Raw genomic sequence first — 15,507 nt, forward strand, 5'->3', positions numbered from 1 at the left:
TCGAATAATTTTGCTAACATTTTTAAGAAATAAATAGTTAAGGACGTTAGAATCAAGAAATCAATTGTATATTTCAGTTTATGTAGGCTTTTGTTCACATCCATTCCAATTCTAATACAATATATTGCATATATTGTTGAACTTTGTTCAGGTCATATGGATTGTGTCTTTCTGTCATTTTCCTTATGAGTCTAATGGCATTTTGATACAAGAAATGTTTGATGTAAACATCACTAATTACATGATGACTCGAGGATCAAACGTTTGTGGCTAATGCATAATGTAAAATAGATTATGCTTAAAATGTGGTTTGAATTCTATTTCAATTGTACTAGAAACAAAATACGAATACATACAGAAAACTCAAATGTTAAGGAGAAACATAGAAAGGCGAAATTAGAGATGAAACATGTTGCAATGTCTAAAAATTCTCGAATATGAATATTGACAAATGAGCATAATGGTACAAACAACATTCTGAATTGTTTTAAAAGAAAAATAATGATAATAGAAAAGAAAGATAAACAGTTACTCTTGCAATACTTTCATACAAGCAAGCCAAAGGTACAACATATAAAGCCAAAAATAGGTAATGAAATCACAACAGCTACTACTTCTACTTTTACACAAAATACAAACCATCTAAATCTTGAAAGAAGATATAGTCTTCAACGTTCAAGGGTGAAGAAATGTTACCACTGTTGCTTTGAACCAGATCTTACACACATACGAAACATTTAATCTCACATTGAACATGCTTGATAACGATACAAGTTCTTTTTTAATTCACATTGATACGTTTATCATATGTTTATATACCAGTTTCAACTTCCGATCTATCCAGATCAGGTATACAACGTAGAAAACTTCTTTTCAGATGTATATAATTCGTATATTTGAAAGGAACTTAGCAAAACATATATAAACACAATAACACCCTAAAACATATATGCAAAACTGAAATTAGTTGATAAAAAGCAATAAAATAACAAACCTTCATAACTTATATGCAACATATTTTTCCATTACTTGTAGAGATGAAGAAACCATGTTGTAATTACAACTTAGTTAATTCAACATATTAGAGTGGTATGTTCCGGTAGTTACATGTCTTTGATTGGTTGAATTGAAATAGAAGTTCCTTCATAATTCCTTATTTACTACAATAAATCTACCTTGTTATAGTTTTTGTATCGATTTATGCCATATTTTACTGGGCTACATACAACCAAAAGTTCAATTTCGTGACACATGAAGTAGAGTCAGTAAGAATATTTTACACTGTAGAATACATTTTAGGATTATTTGCACATATAAACCTTTCTTTTTATAATAATACTAATAACATTAAATAAAAAAAATTTTAATGATAAACTTTAATTCGGTAAATAATCGAGAAATTTGACAATTATGATAGGTTGATATTAATAACTATCTCTTATACACGATAAAAAAAATTTTGGGTTAAATATTATATTGTACAACTTAATTTATAGGTTAATGGATGAAAAAAAGTTGAACTCGAAAGAAAAAGAACATTTTGAAGAATAAGGGATGTATTTTTTATAAATACTAATCGTTCATGTGCTTACATTTACATTTTAAATTGATATTTAAAAATCGCTAATGTATGTATCTTTACACTAAACAGTGTAAATGAAACAGTTAAATGTGTTATCAGAAAATGTATTTATTTAGTCCAAAATGAAATTTGAAGCGTGGTTTTGTAATAAAGGGAATCCAAGTAAACATTTTGGTTGATTTTTGATAGTTATTTCAAGGTTTACAGACATTTTACTAAAATTAATAGAATTCATTAACTCAATTTTAATACAGCTGTTATACTTTGTTTATATAATTTAAGTTTATGCGTGTTTAACATCTTTTTTTATAATTCGACACTTTATTCTGGCATACCCATTTCTAATATGAACTGGCTTTGTTCTTTCCTTCTTTCTGTCATAGTCACAGTTAAGGTTTTATCTTTTCACTTATAGACTCAGATTTTAATCATCTGTATTACTAAGAATTGTTATGAATTGTTTTTTAATATAATAAATTCAATGTAGAAAGAGCTTTTCCGGTTGGAATGATGTGAACAGACTTTATGAGAGATGGCTGAAATTCAGCTCAAATGTACGATTCTATATTCCAAAAGCAAATTGTCCTAAAATGGATGAAGCATAGTAAAAAAAAAAAAAAAAAAAAAAAAAAAAAAAAAAAAAAAAAAAAAAAAAAAACGCACGAAACATTAACATTAATGACAATCGAAAATCAATGAAAAACAAATAATTCCTCCATTTATCTCAAAAACCAAAATCGGGAAAAGGCTGAAATTCAGCTTAAGTATAGAACACTACATAGATTCTATATTTTAAAAGCAAATTTTTCCTAAACTGGATGGAACATAGTCAAAAAGAACGCACAAAACATTAACATTAAATTCAATGGAAAATCAATGGCAAATAATTCCTCCACTTATATCAAAGATCAAAAGAGGGAGATAGCTGATATTCAGCTCAAGTATAGAACAGACTATGTAGATTCTATATTCCAAAAGCAAATTTTCCTAAAATGGATGGAACATAGCGAAAACGTGCACGAAAGATTAACATTAATGTCAAACGAAAATCAATGGAAAACAAATTACTTCTCCACTTATCTCAACAACCGAAAGAGGAAAGTGGCTGAAATTCAGACCAAATGTAGAAAATACTACCTAAATTCTATATTCAAAAGGAAATTGTCCTAAAACGGATGGAACATGTTCAAAAATCTTGAAACATGAATATTAAAGTCAATAGAAAAATCTATGAACAAAAATCAATTCGTCCACATATCTTAAAACCTATAATAAGGAGATGGCTAATTAAATTAGACATAATGAAGAGCTTAAAAGCGATGTATATCACGTAAGATAAATATGGATGAAACATAGTCAAAAATTAAGTTGTTGAGTAAAATCAATAATAATGTTAAAGAATATGCATCTTCTTCGAATTACCCAGGGCGCCTCATGCAGAGTTTACGGGCTTGAAATATCTCACATCTGGATTTGGAATCTCCAAGACTCGATTTCGCACGCAACGTGACTTTTCGCTTGATCGCGTGACACAGTCTGGTCTTTATGGCAAACCGGATAAGCTCTTTATGAAAAGGATTGATAATTATGAAGGATGGCAGATGAATCTTACATCATTAAACGGCTTTGCAAGGTATTACGATAATAAAATTTAACTGTTCCAAACAATATATTTTAAATTTTGTGTACAGTCCTTTTTAATTTCCATATCTCATTGTCAACCTATTGTATTTTTTTTTTAAAAAAACGTCTTCAACAAATTTCTTAGTCATTATTTAATCGTGACTAATTAAATGTAATTAAATACAAAATACAAAAGTTTTTTTCAAAAATTTACTCAAAACAAGTATTTTAGCACGAAACTTTAGGTTAAACAAAATTACTTACGTACTACAGAAAAAAAGCAATGGGTTAAAGGTACATATGGATTTAAAATTTCACACCCCTAGTTATTACATTAATAATTACATACATCACACACACACACACACACACACATAACATACATACACAATTGTAAATATGGCATAAACAGAGGAAACCAATATAATAGCGCGTTAGTAGTAGAAAAAGTCTTGCAATCACACCGAAAGTAAAAACGCCAGGAACCATATTTCGAATAAAAACTAAATTAAGTAGGCGTTGAAGATGAGAAGGCTGAACAGGGTGCATGCTTAAAAGTAATTAAGTAATAGATATATGCACGACATTCAAAAATATTTTTATCTTTATGATTGATCGTATAAGGTGAAGAAAAGTAATCATATACAAGTTAATGAAAGAAATAAGATTACTGGTATTCCATCCATGATGGTCCCCCCTCCAATTCCTTAACATTAAAAAAAAGTCAACTTGCGGTCTACATCTGCAGCACTCAATGATGTAAAATATTATTGTGAAATTTTAATATTAAATCAGGGATGCAAATAAGCAACAAAATTTTACTCGCCCAAGAAAGAAACCTACTAGCCCACATCCCACAATAGAAATCGTTTACTTACCTTCCGTATGATATTAAATACTAGCCCGCACCGATGAACCACTAGCCCCGGGTGAGTGGGCGAGTGGTTATTTGCATCCCTGTATTAAATCTAATATACAAGTATGTTTTATTTTAATTCTTATTTACATTATTATTATTATTATTATTATTATTATTATTATTATTATTATTATTATTATTATTATTTTATTCTTGTGGTCGAAAGCGTGGCGCAATAGTAACTTATATAAATATTGACCAGAAGATTAGCGTAGTTAGAATTGTCAAAAATTTCCTTAATCGAATAACATTTAAAAATAAAAGGTGCAGGCCACCGTACTAAACTTTCTCGCTGCAATTGCTTAAACTAAAATATGTTGTGCTGCAGTTATTAATGAAACATTTTTATTTCGAAATACAATCAAAATTCTAAAGGGTTTTCGGAAAAGTTTTCCAAAAAAATTCACAAAAGAAAACTACCCCGTGCATTTTTTTCTATAAGAAATAACTTAACATTGTATGTTAAGGTTATTAATGGCACATCTGTTTATAAAATAATAATAAAATCGCATGAGGGATATTTTACAGTTGTCAAAAAATAAAAAAAAAAAACTCACCCCATGAGTAAAATACCGCTTATGATTTTTTCGTACGGAATGATCTACACAATATTAATTAAATATTTATTTATGAAATATGAACAAAATGGCACGACGTTATTGTTAAAATTGTCCGGAAAAAACTCACCTCCAAGAGTAAACTACCCTTCGTAGAATTTTTCAGCACAATCGAGTTATGCCATATTGTCAGGTTATTAATAAAATATTTACTTATAAAATATGAACAAAATCGCCAGCGTCGTTTTTTAAAAAAATCGCCCAAAACACAATCAAGAATAACTACCCCTCGTAGATTTTTCAGCAGCGTAAATTAACTATACCATTCTGTCAGATTACTAATGAAATATTTATTTACGAAATATGAAGAAAATCACCTGAGTTGTTTCTGAGAACATTGAAAAAAAAACACACCCTCAAAGAATAAACAACCCTCATACATTTTTCAGTGCAAATGGCTTATGCCATATTTTCATGTTATTAATGAATTATTTATGTATGAAGTATGAAGAAAATCGCCTGAGTCGTTTTTGAGAAAGTCGTCCGAAATAGAAACTCACCCTCAAAAATAAACTACCCTTTGTACATTTTTTCAGGACAAATGAGTTATGCTATATTGTTAGGCTTTTAATGAAATATTTATTTATGAACTATGAACAATATCGCCTGAGTCTTTTTGGGAACATTGTCCAAAAGAAAATTCACCCAAAGAATAAACTATCCCTTCTCGACTTTTCCCAGAGAAATGACTTATATCATATAATGAAGTTGGTTTGGGAATGTTGATTTATGAAATATAAACAAAATCGTTAAAACCGTTTTTGAGAAAATCGCAATTTTTGATTTTTACCCTGAAATAAACTACCCCTATTTTCAAGGGTAGGAAAAAAATTTAAAAAAAACTTCTTTGGAGGATCACATGAAAACCTTAAATTTAATTTTGGTTGAGATATGATGAACAGAGTGGCCTCTAGGTGAGTATGCATCAGAACGAACAGATGAACAGACAAACAGATGAAGAATCCTGCACGCCCGGGAGAAGCGTCCTGAATGTCTACACATGCACACATCCTTCATGACAAAGCAATAACCCATACGGCAGCATATATATATATATATATATATATATATATATATATATATATATATATATATATAATCATTTTGAGGAATGAGGACAGGAAGTACTCGAACATCCACCATTTTCGCAAGACTTATCGCCTTGCGATTTCGACCTCACACCAAAGCTGAAGGAACCATTGCGTGGAATACGTTTCGGGACACGTGAAGACATTGTCACAGCAGAGTCGTGAAATCAGAGAATTCGGTCATAGTGAGGCCACGGGTACTCAGTGCCTTCTATATCGTTGGCAGTATGTGGTGGGATTTTGAAGACTACTTCAAAGATGCTTCACTGATATGTGTTCCTGATCTTTACGCTTATTGTAATTGTATTTGTAAGGTTTGTAATGTTATAATTCGAGGTAAAACACGTATGAAACATGTATATATATATATATATATATATATATATATATATATATATATATATATATATATATATATATATATATATATTTGTTCAACTCCCTATATACAATGTTTACATATGTATTAACCTTTCGCTTGCATATTTCAGAATCTCTGGCTTAGTTTTCATATTTGTTAAAAAAAAAAAAAAGTTGTCATGACTTTGGTGGTGATCCTCGTATTTCGGAAATAATTTCATTACTGGCGTTGTACTACAGTGTGTGGATTAAGAGTCAGTACTCATGGGTGTAGTCAAAGGGGGAAGGACAAATAGGGACTCGGCTGCCCCAAACAATATTCTGCCCCCCCAATGGATTTTATCTGTTATGTGTTTATACAACTTGTTTAATACTTACAACATATGAAGATTGTTTATAATAGAAAATGAAAGGAAATATATATTTTTTAAAAATATTTAAAGCATATCAACACGTTCAATTATTAAAGACAACTAAAATTAATCTTTTTTTTTTTTTTTTTTTTCATTTGCCTAACTGGATGTATACAATTCGACGGTTTAGTGTCAAAGAAACGTATCTACAAAATTTTTTCTTAGATATGAACATTTCTGATATATTAGAGGTCGAATATCTCTTTCTGTGAAATGATTATAAGTCAAACTTCCTTGTAAAAAATGGTTGATAAAAAGTATTTTGGGTTATCACAAACTAAAATCAAATACGAAAAAAAAATGTTTTCGCGATTCTGAAAAATTAACTTTTTGTAAATACGTTCCTAGAACACTAAGCCGTCAAGCAAATATTTGGGAATTTAAGCCTATTACTACACTAACGCATCACAGTGTCTGAGTTAAGACTTATTTTTTCTCTCGGATTCTTGTTTACTTCTTATACCCACATAAGCAAAAAATCCTCTCAGATTCTAGCTTCATGCACAATCAAGACCCATTATTCAATAAGATAGACGCTATAAATATAATAATATGTATGTATGTACACCCTAATTAATGCAGAGGCGGATCCAGTGGGGGCGATCAGGGCGATCGCTCTCCCCAGAAGAGGAAACTTTCCTATTGTATATATAAATAAAACCCATCTCAGAATTTGGAGCTGTTAAAAGTAGCACTAAATAACAGCATTACAACCCACCGCCCCCAGAAGTCCGTCCTGGATCCGCCCCTGAATCAATGCATAAATTTCGCAACAAATTTGCCTATATGAGAGGCGCCAAAGAATTACTCTAATAAACTAATACTTATACACGTATCTCTTTAACACCCTTGTATACTGCAACGTTGATTCAAAAAGGTGGTTGAAGCGTACTTCAAAGAATAGGAAACATAATTATGTGGAAAAATACATTGCCTTCAAAAGTAATGTAGAATATAGACATTTTTAACTTGCGAAACTATTGCGAAAGAGCCATCTTTGATATCAGTCGCCCACAAGCTCTTATAACACAATTTTTAATCATTTCCTTACCTTTCGGAGCGTCAGTTCGAGGTCCCTCGGTATCTGGTGTTGGCTGAGTGATGATCACTTTCTGAGGAGGTAGCAAATAATTGGGAACGTCTGGTGGCGTAAACACTGGAGGGGCAGATGCAGGAGGAGATTCGTCTTCCTGAATAAGAAAAAGAAGCAACAACTAAATTAATGCACTTACTATGTATTTATTTCATATTATAATATACATATATAGCTTTTATGTCAGTAAAATTTTCAAACATGTTCATACATTTTTAATACCTTAGATATTTTTCACTCATTCTTGTTTACTGTTAGACTAGTTTCGTTCCAAATAACAGGGTGTTAATGAACTATACCGACAAACTTTAAGAGGTGATTCCTCACATCAAAATAAGAGAAACAGTTCATATGGACCTATGGCGAAAAGTGCATAGTTTTCTAGCTAGGGTTGTCCAAAATCACGAAAAAGTCAAATTTCAAGAGGCCCTATTTCGAATTTGAGAGACCATGGATGGTGGTCTTTATCAGCGAAAAGGAAGTCAAGTATATGCAATCCAAAAAATGCATATTTCATTAATGTTCAATGGGTGAATAGATTATTCCTTGCAGGGTGAAATTCCCAAACATGCCATCAACCGAATTTTGAGATATGCTCTGACTTTATGATTGGTCCAAAGCAGGCAAACGATAAGCGTTGATAAGAGTGAACACGGAATCCTTTGGCACAATGTCGGAAGTGTTAAGGATCGTCAGCAGCACGGTCTCTCGTACTCGGGGAATCGCATGGTGCGATGTTTTCTTTCACGCTTATAACTGAAGAAAACGTGAAATATACTGTGACGAAATACACATCATCACACGTTATTCCGAACACAAAGAAACATGAATCTGCCTATTCCTAACACTTCCGACTCCCCTCCGAATCATTGGATGTCCATTGTTGTTAAGGTTTACCTCCTGCCTACTTTGGACCTCTCTTGAAATCAGGGTATATCTGAAAACTCTATTGAAAACATATCTGAGAATTACACCCTGTAGGGAATACCCTCTACACCTATTGACAATTGATGAAATATGCACTTTTGGATTGTGTATGCGTGGCTTCCTTTACGCTGATAAGAACCACCATCCACTGTTTCTGGAGTTCAAAATAGGGCCAATTGAAATTTAGCTTTTTTTTAGCGATTTTGGACAGCTCTAGCTCTGAAACTATGCACTTTTCGCCATAGGTCCATATGAACTTTTTTTTTTATTTTGATCTGAAGAACCACTTTTTACAGTTTGTCGGTACCGGTATATATGACATTAGCAAAATATGATACAAGGTAAATGGTAAAAGCATTCGGGGTAGACAATTATGGTAACCCTATGGTGTGGAGTTCTGGCTGTTTTCGAAACTGAAGGAATCGTTGCACGGGGAAGACGTGTTGTGTCCATAAATAACTTCTTGAGATAAACTTTTCAGCACCTAAATCATACCTTCCCCCAAAATTATGTCTTAGATGCCTTTGATAGCTAGCTGAAAATATTACAAAATGTGATAAGTAAAAGAAGACGGGTATTCTGTAAGTGATGAAAACATATCATCCGAAAAAAAAACTGTGAGAAATATGGGGAAAATGGCACGTAGTTTATATAAAGATTTCATACTTTGGAAAAAGGAAGCATTGTTAATTGTAGTGTTTGATGCAGCAGCATTTTTCGGTAGAACTTGCACCTACATTCATAAGAACCAGATGATACCTTTGAATGTAGTGGATGTTAGTGGAAGTTGACCTCACCTTTGAAGCAAGTGATCGAGATAGGACTAGGATTGTCTAATGGGAAAGTAGTATAAACTAGTATGGGAACTTGCTGTACATAGATAATAATTGCCATGAATTTATTTTAAGATATTGCTAAATAAACAGGAACGGGATAGAAAAGAAAATATACAGCATATAGCAGTTCGTACATCACTACAGCTAAAAGCAGTACAATTGGAGAAGTATATGATGAAACTATGTTGTAGTTTTTGCTGTGTAACAATGCCTTCATCACGCATATTATTGCGCGTTATCATCATGCTCAAAGTGCATTATGTAGTGCTTTGGTTGGAGGTTTATTTATCTCGATAGGAGCTAACATAAAGCTAGAATATGAATTTCTAAATTGGTTCCTACTGTAAAGATTTACATTTTTTTTTATAACTACCTCTCTTAGTTAATGGTACGATAAATAGTCTCTTCGACTCTTGGTACTATAAAGATTTCTCTCTATTAATAAATATCTTAACATGGTAGTGTAAAGGTTTATCCCTTTTATTAAATATCTTGGCATTGATAGCATTAACCTTTTTTAAAATCAAACGTCTTAACTTGCTACTGTAAAGATTTATCTTCCTTAATAAATATGTTAAGAATACTTGTAAAGACTTGTCTCTCTTATTAAAGATAATTTAACTGGGTACTGTAAAGATTTAACTTTCTTAGTAAATATCTTAACTTGGTACTGTAAAAATTTACCTTTGTTAACCGCTTAACATACTGTAAAAGCTCGAGTATATTCGGGTCTAAACTTTTACAATAATAATAATAATAATAATAATAATAATAATAATAATAATAATAATAATAATAATAATAATAATAATAATAATAATAATAATAATAATAAACCTCGAGTACATTCGGGCATGATCACTTTTGAACTGTACAAAGCTTAAAAGGTCGAAAATGATTATTTTCCACGTTTCTGACGAGTATTCGAGGTTTTATTAAAGGAAGATTTTAGGGATACTTATATCACTAAAAATAATTTCAGTGTTGCCATTAGATTTGTTCCTCAATGATTGTTAAAATTTAGCAATAAGAAAAAGAATTAGATGAACATTAAAACGCTCTTTCAGAAATAATTGGTATGTTAAAGGGTTAATAGACATTTTAACTTGGTACTGTGGAGATTTACCTTTCTCATTTAATATTTTAACTTGGTACTGTGGAGATTTACCTTTCTCATTTAATATTTTAACTTGGTACTGTAAGGATTCACCTTTTTAAAAATGAAATTTGGAAAAGTAACTTACATCTGGTGTTAAAGACTCCCCATCAGAGCGGCACTCCTCTACCACAAGGGATGGGAAAAGCCCCGTTCTCCCATCGAGCTCTCCTTCCCACCAACCATCGTCTACATCATCATGAATTATTCGTCGGAGAATACGGATTACTTGGCCCTCATAAAAGGTCAACTCCTCTGGGCACGTGGCCTCGTAATCGTACAGAGCTCGGCAGTAATCAGTCAGGCCTAGCGAAAGGATAAAAGAAAGGAAAAAAACGCCTTAAATTACTTTGCAAGGATATTTGTTTTGAAACATATGAAGAGAAGGAGAATTTAAGGTGTAGATACTCTAAATGCATCGTGATCCAAATTTAAAGAAAAAAATCTTACTGAATAAAATTAAAATAAAAAACAGCGTCGCTACTACAAGCCAATTCTTGTGGATACACATTTTTCAAAACTATAATAAATTTTCTGCTCATATGCGTTATAATTTATACAGGTGTACCCAGAAGCGGGATTGTGACTAAAGAATTCTATTGAGATTTAAAGGGATCGAAAAATTAGTTGAAATTAATAAGAAACATTATAAATGTTTAACAAAAATAAGTATATCTTTTTTTTTTAAAAAAAAAAAAAAAAAAGAAAGGAACAACGGGTTTAACCAACGACTATCCAGCTATGGGAAAATAGAAGGCATTCAAGGGCAGAACTATTGAGTAGGTTTTAAAGCAGGTAATGCATTTTTTGGGGGGTGGGAGGACAGATCCCCAGGTATGCGTTTTTGTAGGGAGTGCGAGATGGACCAAATGCAATTGTGTATACATGATTCGCAAACCTTTTAAAATATAGGATCTAAAACCAATAATTTTAATATATTTTTTTTTTCACTGTGAAGAATGTTAAACTACCACCATTGTACAGTCATTCACTTTCAAGATAAATATTAGTTTATTATTATTATTTTTGAAGTTAACCTTTAAATTTAATATATAGGAGACTTAAGGAACAAAATTTATAATTCATAAAATTACATCTTGGTATGATTAATATGTATATAATTAATCTTGTCATAAATAATATTACAATAAATCTCGTTTTTCCTGTAAATTTTAGACGATTCGGTACAGGAATGTGTGCACATGATTAAGACAAAATGTTCAATACTATCATAAATTGCTTTTTGATACTTGTAGAAGTGGCCGCCCGGTCTTCGTACACGTAGAGTAAAAAATAATGACAAATATTTGAATGATATTTTTTGATTTCAGGATACTGGTTCGAATTCAGTGAAATTCCGGGAACGATGGTTCCCAAAGGTCTTTTTCCTACGTTCTGTAAAGATGTAGCGTAGTATCTTTGTCGCGCCCGGAAAATATAGATTCGTCTTATTGCACAGAACAGGGATACACATGAGACAAAGAGTTGAGGCAAATCTTGTAACGAAAATGTCGCACCTCATCTCATGCTGAATCCTACATAGAAATTATTACCAAAAATTGTTATCTGCCAGGAAATGAATTTCTCTCTATTCTCCACTCAATAACATCATTTATTTATTTATTTATTTCAACACAACAGGTTATAACCCAATTACAGTATCGAGAATTACATAATTATATAGTTACATATTCATAAAGACATTTCTAAATTTCTCACGCAACATATCATTGTTATTTACACACATTCTATTATTCAAAGCTGTTGTTCTCCAGATAGGTGATATCAATATATTAGTTTTTGATTTTATATACTAATAGAGGCAAGTGTTTTTACGTGCTTTTAATGAAGGAACATGCAAATTCAATGAAGGAACTAAGTCACGACAGTCCAAAATACTTTGAATTGCTTTTTGAATGAATAATAAATCAACGATATGACGTCTTTGTTCTAGTGCTGGAAGACGAAGGTTCTTAAGGATGTTTCCATAGCTGCTGTAAGTAGGATACATGTAGGCTTCTTTGTACAAAAGACGAAGTTTCATAAGTTTTTTGATGGGTAATGACACAAAAACGTCAATTTTGTGGAAAATCGTGTTCGTGATAATTAATACTGCATGAAGATTTTGATTGGCCCAAATTCTCACAGTATGTCTATTCACTTCTCTGAAATGGAGAACATTGTTTTGTCACTAAACATCAACTCTTCCGTCGCGAAACCATCCTTTTCCATAAAAATGTAACAGAATCGTAGAGAAAGAGGTGCCAAATATGTGTCTGCTCTGCCTATCCAAAGATTACAACCAGGTTAGTTTTACTACCAATGGTTTCCGGATGACTCGACATCCTATCTTCTGCGGGCCTTCTGGTTCCCGTCTGGCTCTGTAGATGAACTTCGGAGGTTTTCTTGTAAAGTTTATAGGGGGCCACGAGTCATTGTTCCTTTCACAACTGATAAACGATCTCTAGATTTTATATTGCAAATGCAGCTAGTTTCTTGAAAATGGAAATTTTGCTTTCCAAATGACTTAGGGGTGGTATGTAAATTTCAAATTTTTATGCGGTATGGGCCAGAAATGTGGTCATCATAAAAATAAAAGATAAAAGTAGACCTCGAAATGTTCTCTTACAGAGGAGTACAGAAAGCAGTTAACTGCAATGGAGTGAGGAAGAACTAGGGAAAATCGGGGGAAAGAAATATTGATATAGTTAAGAAGAGAAAACGAAACTGGTTAGCATGTTGGAAAGCTCCAAGATGTTGAATAATGAATACTAAAAGATGTATTATTTTATTAACAAGTATTGTCAAAGACAAGAATCTCAATATTAATAATGAAACACGAGTGTATTCACATAGTCTTCAGCAAGCAAATATAGATATACTTGTATGGGTAAAAATAGTGTAGCTAAAGACATACACAAGCATATTCGAGAAACACTGATAACCAATTAATACCAGCTCAACTATCAACATCTTCTAATAACGCGCCTCCACAAGAGCTACAATAGGATTCTAGACCATCTTTCAAATCACCTATAAAGACTTTAATTCAGAAACAATAAGAATGGAAGTGGATACTTTTAATTCTAGCAGTTCTTCGATTCTATCAGCCTTGTGGTTTCTCCTTCATGACAATCTCTTAAGTTCTCAGTGGTTAAAACTATTGCGTTCTTTAACCATTACCAATCTTAGGGAAGAAATAGAAAAGTACACTATAGAGGACCGTCAAGTCACAACTCACCATACTGCTAATGGATACGTGAGAACTTATTTCATATAAGATGCTCACATAGAATGAGTGATAGGGAAGTGTGTCCAAGGAGCTAACTAACCTAACCGTACTGCATTGGCTTTTAAAAGGAAGCACACATACAAGTTCACACAATTGCTTCTCAGTAAAGGATTCACAAAATTTAATATGTTAATGTTACTTCCGTTCTTAAATTTATTCATCTCATTTTGTACTGTAAATTAATTGTAAACTGTGATCCTCAGGATTTCTCATAACCTCTCAGGTCTATGTTTGAGGACGTTACACATGATTTTGTTTGCAAAGAATAGATAAGATAGAAAGCACAGTCGAAAGAATAGAAATAAAACACTGTGATTGATATTGATGGACAATAAAAAAAGAGAATGACTATTGGAATATATGTTTTGAGAGCTAGAGTGTATTGGAATAAAATGTAAAAATGAATTGAACTCATGTTGTAGAGAAGAATTAGTAGGATTATTTAAGTTAAAGCGATTACTTTAGGATTACATGAATTACAATACTCTTGAATATGTGGTAACGAGTTATGTTGATGTAACTGTGACATAAATATTATTAAACATCTTTGTGGTTGCGTTTGCAGTAAGTATGTGTGCACATTTCACAATGTGTTTTGTGCTCCTTAGAGTTTGGTATTCAACGAGTATAGAACTTTTGTTAGAACAATTTCTCTCGTACAAAACACTGTGATAAATTTGCGGAAAGTGTGAGGAAAGTTTTAGGTATCGTGAACCGACGATTTTTTTTTTTTTTGGTCAATTTTCCACACGAGTTCATCAGCGACAACAGATGAGCGGCCACTTCTTTCCACATCATAGTAGCGTATTAGTTTGCCCATCTTAAAACATGCAACCCCGCTGACGTACCACTCCTACTCTCATCACGCTTGGTCCGTAATCATTACACTGTTTGTAATGAATCTCAGCTACTGAAAATGGTTTCGATCACAGAAAGCGTCTTATTCACATTTCTATCGCAGCATTGGATTTGAAGTGTTTTGAATGACGCTTTAACTGCAATTTTCTCGCATTCTTTCTTGTATTCACTGCTTATGCGTACTGACCTACTGTACGCAGTGCCAGAGAGAGCAGGCATCACTATCCCGCATTACTTTTCGCATATACGCAAACGATTTGTTTTGAATTGTCCTCGTATTATCCATTCTCGATTCTTCGAAAAGGAATACTTAATTTTATACGTGACCCATGGAAATTAAAATCGCAAAAATGATCTGAGTTCAAGGTTGTACTGGTAAAATATCCAGGTTAAACAACAAGACAATAGAATGTTAGTAGATTGGAGTGTAACATTCTTTTCGGCATAGAAGCTGTGTAAGACAGGACCTTCGAACCACTACTTGAGTCTGCATCTGACGCAAGTATTCCCTTCGCAGGAATCGAATCTGGAACATTGTGTGTGTTATATACACGGCCACGAAGGATACAAGAAAGAATGCAACGTAAAGTGTACTCAAAGTTTCAATAATGCGCCTGCAGAGCCCACAGTGCGGGAAACACCCTAAAGCTAAAAAACTTGATTTACAAGGATATGTTTTCAGTTCTGCGGGGAGGGCAAAACCACATTCGCCGCTAATAAAACTCTCAAACAAATATTGTTTA

At 32.4% G+C, this 15,507-nt stretch overlaps 1 protein-coding gene across 4 annotated transcripts in view; it reads right to left on the reverse strand.

Annotated features, from left to right (window-relative positions):
• The window catches only part of LOC145662395 (protein nervous wreck-like), a 554,721-nt gene that overhangs the window by 19,007 nt on the left and 520,207 nt on the right, over positions 1-15,507 (reverse strand). For all 4 annotated transcript variants that reach the window (XM_081727930.1, XM_081727929.1, XM_081727928.1 and 1 more), the window contains exons 17-18: positions 10,703-10,920; positions 7,654-7,792 (exon numbers count right to left, since the gene is read on the reverse strand). In XM_081727930.1, coding sequence (XP_081584056.1) covers positions 7,654-7,792; positions 10,703-10,920 — 357 coding nt within the window. The remainder of the gene's footprint in view (positions 1-7,653; positions 7,793-10,702; positions 10,921-15,507) is intronic.

The sequence above is a fragment of the Thermobia domestica genome, chromosome 10 (genome assembly GCF_964235325.1).
Source record: "Thermobia domestica chromosome 10, izTheDome1.hap1.1, whole genome shotgun sequence".
Taxonomy (NCBI): domain Eukaryota; kingdom Metazoa; phylum Arthropoda; class Insecta; order Zygentoma; family Lepismatidae; genus Thermobia; species Thermobia domestica.